Genomic DNA, 8,387 nt, shown 5'->3' on the forward strand with positions numbered 1-8,387 from the left:
TACGATATTTTAATGAATTATTTATATTTAGTATTATTTTAACCAGTTGAACATTTTTTCCCATGCTCGTCGAAAATAAAACATACATAATTAATAAATGGTATGTATTTATTTGTTGACTGACGTAAGATATTCATAGTAAGTTTGTACATGTATTTATTTAATATCTCAGTAATTCACAGGAAATTGTAATAGTGCCATTATGGGCAAACTTGTTTAATTGTATCTATACGTACATTCTTGTGGTTTAACATAAACACAGAATGGCAAATATTTGTATACCTTTAATAACTTGTTATGTACGTACATAGTTAGTTTTAGTCTTGATAATGCACAGACTATCTGAATTAAAAATATTTATGTAGTATAATTGTTTCACAAAAATTTATAAAGAAAGAATACAAATTGTTTAAAAAATTACTGAAATACACTTAATTTTTGTAATACACCATTGTATCATTAAGAAAAAGAAGAAAAAAGAAAAAAATAACGAATTCTCTAAAAAATAAAAGTAAAAAACAATATATCACACAATACAAAAAATATCACACTTAATTAATTTAACCATTGATAGATGAAACGTGCAATATCTATTCTGGCATTTGCTAATTGTGGTGGATCGTTTTTAGAAGGAGGATACATGTTGGCACAGTGAGCAGTACCTGTGAGTAATAATGTTAAATTAATTTTAAATATTAAGTAGAAAATAAAAAATTTCGATTAATGTTTATGTACCGTTAATATAAATAACAGGCATCTGCGGATTTGACGACTTCGTAAGACCCAGAATATGCCAAGGGTCAACTGAGCCTTGTACAAATACTACATTTGTAACTTTCAAATTTAATGCTCCATATAAAATATTTGTTCTATATACTGCTGACTTTAGCAAGTGCATATTGTACCTGTTAAAATACAGAAATATTATAATTTCATATAGCTGATGTAATGATAATAAAATATATATCTGTCTTAATTTTAAACACACCTTGGACCAAACACATCAATACATTGTTGTATAAAGAAATCCACTGGGAAAGTTTCACTAAATAAATTTGGGCGTGCTGTGGAAGTCTGAAAGAATCCAAATTCTGTACAGGTTTGGTACATCCATTGTCGTCCTACAAAAGATACACGTTAAAATATTATAAACAAAACCTAAAATTGTAATAACATTGATAAAAAATTGCATTACCTCCTTCTGCTTGTTCATTAGTCCAACTTACATTCCTGAGTTTATGAATCATTTTACTATACATATAGTCTAAACACTTCTCTTTCGATGCATTCAATATTTTTGTATTTAAAATTGCAAGTCTATCAATAGCAATACCTAATGTTTCATTAGTTAAAATATCACAGGCACTTTCAATTGTCATATTAGCCATTGCCGAATTATTACGATTGTCTTTATTGTATTGTACTATACCAGCGAAGTTACTCGCTATTGTTTCATATAAATTCGAAATATCATTATGTTTCGTGGATCCACGATCAATAGGATCACATAAGCTATAGGTAAAAATAATTTTTCAATAGTAATATATTTATATTAATAAATAAAGAATTCGATTGTTACTTACACAAATTTTTTAGCTATTCCTTGTTGACCAATGGGGTGATGTAACATTATATGAAATTGTTTGTTTGCTTCTACTATTGAATCTATACATGCCTCTGAGTATTCTTTAATAGCATTCTCAACAACAACATAGTATTCTACAAAGTATAATTACCAATGTAAAATATTTTCCAAACTGATTATTTTTTTATATTTACCTTGAAAATCAATTTCTGCCAATAAGGGACCACTTGCAGAAACTGCCCCATGTACTAAATGAGGATATTTAGAACGCAACCATGCAGCCAGTGATCCAGCATATGACCCACCAAATGCAATCCATTTGGTATCATTTGGTAATTTGTAATTAAGATTTGTAACTTCTATAAAATAAGCCAAATCTGCAAGTGCCTGTTGCGATGAAAGATATATTAAGTTTTTCACACTAAGATCCCTGTAGATAACAAACCCATTATATTGTAACTTAGACTTTATCACAGTTGTATATTTTATAAACAATATTACATACGAAGTAGGATGACTTTTTCCATAATAACGATGTTCTACTTGAAAACATAATGCTCCAAAATGTTTAGCGTATTCAATCCACTGACCTTCTACCATCCATTTAGCAGTTGCTGCACCTTCTCCACTAATCATTAAAAATACAGGACCTCCTTTTTTGTAATATTCTCCATTTACAAAATATCTCTGAAAAAATAGTTATATATTTTATATTTATCATAAAATATTGATTAATTATAAATTTAAAAATTTCTAATATATTATTATATTACTTGTTCCCAAACACGTGCATCAGTTGGATTATAATGATCTAGAAACTGTGTAAACCATTGCTCATTTGGAAGTTCATGATCTTCAGATAAAATTGGATCACCTAGATTACCATATTTGCTTCGACCTCTCATAAATGTTCTCCATGATATACTATTATTTATAAGACCAACAAAGAACAATGCTAATAGAAATTGATGCATGTTATATTAGGTATGCTTTAATTACCAAATGTCATGTATTCTGGAAAGATAAAAACTGTTTTTTATTTACAACACATATGAAATTAATTATAGATATTGTTTTATATAACTTTTCTCTACAACTTCAAAAATACAGTCTTTTTAAACATAACTTATTTCATATCTATCATTTATACAAATTTTTAAAGAATTTGTTGCTCTAACATAAACGTTAAAATTATTCTCTTTAAATATATTTTTTTAATATGAATGATAATATATTAGCCTGAAATAATGTTATTTTTCAAAAGTGATAAGATTTAAAAAAATTAATTTTTTTTCAATATAAACTGATAATATATTAAAAAATACAATTGGTGTTAGGAATATTATATCATAATAAAACCAAGTTTTAAATATAAATTTTAATTAATAGAAAATTTAAACATATTCCTTTATTTTCCTTTATTTTACTGATAAATATTTGTACACATATATTAAATAGGTATTAAATAATTTACTTTTTCTTATTACTTTTCATTTTCGAGATTATAAATATTTAAAAACCTGTATTATGGACATAACTTATCTATTATAGTATTTTAATCACAACACATATATAATTTTATTTCCTATACAAAAAATACATTTACAAACTTATAATAACCAAAACGTGCTCACAAGATTAGTAAAAACGTTTTCTTATTTTTGAGACATTTGATTGATAATTCATTCAGTTCTATGCATTATATACAATATTAAAAATATTACAATTCGTATATTTTATATGATGACTAGTCTTGTAACATTACAAGGAACTATATATAATACATTGTTATTGTATCGATTTACGTGAAATATGTTTCTTCCATAGCGCCATCTTTAAAATAGTTTCTAGTATAAATTATTATCTAGGTTACCAAATAAACATAAATTTCTTTTTGTAAAGATAATTCACCCTTGCAAAAAAGAAATAAAAGTCTTAGATAACATTTTCAAGCAGATTCGAGTGAGTGGAAAAATAAAAATAATTTAAACCGTGTGACACTAATTTTTTACGTATATTATAATATTATTTTTTTTAGCAATTTCAAAATAATCTCTTTATATAAACTTATATCATACTAAATATTGATTATTTTGTCACAAATATCATTTTAAATATATATAATCCTATATGCATGTGAAGCAATTTATATCGAACAAAAATTCTTTTAATTTTTAACCAGCGCACATCTTTAATCCGAACTTAAATTATTTTATATATATATCATTTATAAATTTTCAAATATTTATAAAAATTTGTATCTATATTTATTTAATTATACTTTTTAAATGTATTTGATGAAGTTCTCAATTATATTATTTAATTATACTTTTTAAATGTATTTGATGAAGTTCTCAATTATTTATATATGGATTGAAAGTAGAAAATTAAATATATTTCGTAAAATTTTATTATTATAAGATTTAACAAAAATTACTAAGTTGATAAAAAATTTATTTAATATTTTGAAAATTAATGTACGTAATGGTAGATACTAATTAATAGAACATTATAAATAATACAAATTATTTCACGAAATGTAACTATGTATTTTACTTAGTGTATAGAATATAATAATATACTACTTTCAAAATCAATTTAACAAAAAGAGTACGTAATTGTTTAAGTTATATGATTATACCTTTCTAATATACAACTTGATATATAATTTTTTTTTAATGAATTTTCATACAGAAACAGTATAATTATTCAATTAATTGTTGAATAAGATATTTATTTAGAAGACTGACGTTTAAAATCTATAAAATATAACAAACATAAAATTAATAAAACTAACTCTTGTGTATAGAAATAAAGCATACCTAACATTAAACACTATATGTAACAAGATGATATATCGCATATAAGTACTTTATCTAACCGAAATAGTTTTTTCATTGATATGTATATTAGAGTTTATCGAAAAATTTGTTTTAATATTTATTTAAGAACGGAAAATAATCATATTTATAACAATTATAAATAACTAATGAAAAAGTTATTTATCTAATAAGTGTTGTAGTTGATGTAAAATTTGACAATTAAACGTAAGAAATAAGAATAAATACGTTTATCCTCTAGTAATAACAATTTATCATGATGTAAACGAATTGAGAAAATATTAACTTAGAGCTGCCGACAAAGGTTTTAAGAGTATAATATATGTTGCGTGTAACCTATTTTGCGGTTTAATTCATTGAAAGCGAATACGATATTAAACATTCAGTTTAATAAGTATTGTTCATTTTTATTCTTTTCGGTTCAATATTATATTATGATTACATTTAATTTCTATTTATTTTATTATTTTATTATTTCTGTGATACACACTTATTTGTAATAATAAATTAATATATGAGATACATATTACCTTTGAGAATTTATGTGTAAAAAAAGGAAAAGATTAATTTATTTAATATTCAGGGTTACTTTATATCCATGTAGTTTAGTATTCTTATATTTATTTCATTTTTATATTTTATTCTTGCACAAAAGTTTTTAGTACTATATTTTTATTATCTTGTTAATAATTTATACAAATTTGTTTATTACAGATAGTGAACTGAAACAAATTGGTAATTGAAGCAAAATGAAGTTTGCGGAACACTTGTCTGCTCACATTACACCAGAATGGCGCAAACAATATATTAGCTACGAGGTAAAATAAGTCTTTAAATTAAAATCTTGATACTTTAATAATAAAGACATACATTAAAAGATATAGTATCAGTAAACTGTTAGTTAAAAAGATTTTTCTTTAGGAAATGAAAGCAATGTTGTATACTGCTGTAGAAGAAGCACCTTCAGATGAAAGTGTTGAACCAGAAGTAATATCTCGACATTTTGCTTCTTTTGATGAAGTATTTTTTACATTTTGTGACCGTGAATTAAAGAAAATTAATACTTTTTATTCTGGTAAGGAAGTTTTCTTAAAATTACATACATGTTAATTAAGTCAAATAGGTAGAAATTAACAGCCATATATAGTAATAGTAAAACACTTGATCTTTATATAACACTTATTTAATATTTATATAAAATTTGATCTTTTATATCTAGAAAAATTAGCAGAAGCTACACGTAAATATGCAGCGCTTCAAAGTGAATTGAAAACAGCATTAGAATTACAACAAGGTGGAGGCAAAAATAAGGGAAAAGTGAATGTTAAACCTCATTTACCAACAAGGAAGCTGAGAGAGTTGAAACTTGCATTTTCAGAATTTTATTTATCTCTTATACTTCTTCAGAATTATCAAAATCTTAACTACACTGGTTTCCGAAAAATTCTTAAAAAGCATGACAAGGTATGTAAGGAGAAAAATTCTGTTTATCATTGTTTTAATTAATACTTAATTTTTTTTTTTATTTCTCTAGGTTTACATATTGATTTAAATAATGAAAAAATAAGGAAAGAATTAATAGCTTTTTAAAGTCCCTTATCCTATTAAACACAAGTAAAAGATCATCATACCTCACATTGCAGCAATTTATTTCTGTTATATATGTAATATTATCTTTATTTTTATTTTCAGTTATTGTCTGTAGATAGTGGATCAAAGTGGAGAGTAGAATGTGTAGAAACTGCACACTTTTATACATCAAAAGATATAGACAAACTCATACAAGATACAGAAACTACTGTAACAAATGATTTGGAAGGTGGAGACAGACAACGTGCTATGAAACGTTTACGTGTCCCACCTTTAGGAGAGCATCAAAGTCCATGGACAACATTTAAAGTTGGATTATTTTCTGGTAGTTTTATTGTATTATTTGTTGCAGTTGTACTTTCAGGTAATAACAAAAGTTTTGAAACAGAGGAAATAAGTATAATTTATCATTATATTTCCATTTGCATTTTTTATTTTATTTCTAGCAATATTTCATGATGGTGGAGAAAATTTAAAAATTGCATTTCGATTATATCGTGGGCCTCTACTTATTATACAGTTTTTATTCCTTATTGGTGTGAATGTTTATGGATGGCGATCATCCGGTGTTAATCACGTATTAATATTTGAATTGGACCCGCGAAATCACTTGTCTGAACAACACCTCATGGAACTAGCTGCTGTTCTTGGTGTTATATGGACACTTAGTTTATTAAGTTTTTTATACAGTGCTAGTTTAAGCATTCCACCATATGTAAATCCATTAGTTTTAGTATGTATCATGCTAGCATTTCTCCTTAATCCCTTAAAAATGTTCCGTCATGAGGCACGATTTTGGCTACTAAAAATTATTGTAAGTATATTATATTAGTTTAATATATTATTAACATAATATATAGATAGATTGATAGCATAAATTCATATCAAAATAAATAAAATATTTATTTTCAGGGAAGAGTTTTAATATCACCATTTGCATATGTAAATTTTGCTGATTTTTGGTTGGCAGATCAATTGAACAGTATGGCTACAGCACTGTTAGATTTCCATTTTTTAACATGTTTTTATATTACCAATGGAAATTGGTTAGATGCAGGAGATACTACCCAATGTATGTCTGGATCTTTAATCGTTAGACCTATCGTTAATTGTTTACCTGCATGGTTTCGTTTTGCACAATGTATTCGACGATACCGGGATTCTAAAGAGGCATTCCCACATTTGGCTAATGCTGGAAAATATTCGACTACATTCCTTGTTGTAATATCTAATACGATGTGCACCTATCGTGCTGGTAAGATACAAACAATTTTCTAATATGATCGATATTATCATTAATTAATAAGAGGATAAAAAATATTAACTTCAGTGGAATATCAAAGTCGTTGGGAAAATCCATGGCTGTGGTTTTGGATTATTAGCTGTCTTGTCAATTCGATCTATTCATTAACTTGGGATTTGAAAATGGATTGGGGGCTTTTAGATAGCAATGCTGGTGAAAACAAATTTTTACGTGAAGAAGTGGTGTATTCGGCAGCAGTACGTAAATAAAACTATATTTCCTTTTCTTCTTTATGTAGGAAATATCTATTGATATTTTTGATATTTTGTGAAAAAAATATTAATTGCTTTATTTTATATTTTTTCAGGGATTTTATTATTTCGCTATAATTGAGGATTTTATTTTGAGATTCGCGTGGATTGCAAGTTTTGGCCTCATTGAATGTGGATATGTATCTAGTGATTTGATGACATCTGTAGTAGCTCCTCTTGAGGTTTTTAGGTAAATTTTCAATTGTTTTATTACATAATTGAATTTTAGTAAATATTACTAATATTACATGAAAATATATTTATTTTAAGGCGGTTCGTTTGGAATTTCTTTCGATTAGAGAATGAACATTTAAATAACTGTGGTAAATTCCGTGCAGTTCGTGATATATCGATAGCACCGATAGAAAGTTCTGATCAAACGCAGATTTTGCGTATGATGGATGAAGAAAATGGTGTACTTAATAGAGGGAAACGTAAAGTTGGTGGTAAACGACAAACCAATACCAAAGAAGACAAGCGTGCACTGCTTAAAGAAGAAACAATTGATATAGATATATCGAATGCTAGTTGAAAATAGTTCAATTGTTTTGCTGCTGAAAGCTATTTAAGGCAATATTATTCCGAATGCATTGCAGTTTTTATAAAAGTCTATTAGTTTATTAGAGCTAGTGGAAGTTAAACTTTATGAGTAATTAACATTTCAAAATTGAAGACTGTAAGGCAGAATTAAACAAAGTGCCTTGTACAGCATCTTCAAAAGTATTTTTTGTTTAAAATGTAAATTTAATAATTAAGTACTATGAGACTTACACCACAGTGTCTTCCATAGAACTATTTTGGCACTTAGTGCATAACTT

At 26.0% G+C, this 8,387-nt stretch overlaps 2 protein-coding genes across 2 annotated transcripts; one reads left to right on the plus strand and one right to left on the minus strand.

Annotated features, from left to right (window-relative positions):
* Positions 1-555: 555 nt before the first annotated feature.
* On the minus strand, positions 556-3,270 carry LOC108550005 (putative serine protease K12H4.7). Its single transcript, XM_017903599.1, has 9 exons — positions 3,220-3,270; positions 2,359-2,599; positions 2,091-2,272; positions 1,780-2,015; positions 1,584-1,719; positions 1,196-1,512; positions 989-1,121; positions 736-905; positions 556-662 (listed from the first exon to the last, which is right to left on the minus strand). The coding sequence occupies exons 2-9, from the start codon at positions 2,557-2,559 to the stop codon at positions 556-558; spliced, it is 1,482 nt and encodes a 493-aa protein (XP_017759088.1). The 5' UTR covers positions 2,560-2,599; positions 3,220-3,270.
* Positions 3,271-5,138: 1,868 nt separating this feature from the next.
* Positions 5,139-8,101, plus strand: LOC108550004 (xenotropic and polytropic retrovirus receptor 1 homolog). Its single transcript, XM_017903598.1, has 9 exons — positions 5,139-5,243; positions 5,347-5,500; positions 5,645-5,889; positions 6,118-6,379; positions 6,462-6,829; positions 6,928-7,270; positions 7,346-7,515; positions 7,626-7,759; positions 7,840-8,101. Exons 1-9 carry the CDS (start codon positions 5,175-5,177, stop codon positions 8,099-8,101), a joined length of 2,007 nt encoding a protein of 668 aa, XP_017759087.1. The 5' UTR covers positions 5,139-5,174.
* Positions 8,102-8,387: the final 286 nt, after the last annotated feature.

This window comes from Eufriesea mexicana, unplaced genomic scaffold (assembly GCF_001483705.2).
Source record: "Eufriesea mexicana isolate 0111107269 unplaced genomic scaffold, ASM148370v2 scaffold2440, whole genome shotgun sequence".
Taxonomy (NCBI): Eukaryota; Metazoa; Arthropoda; class Insecta; order Hymenoptera; family Apidae; genus Eufriesea; species Eufriesea mexicana.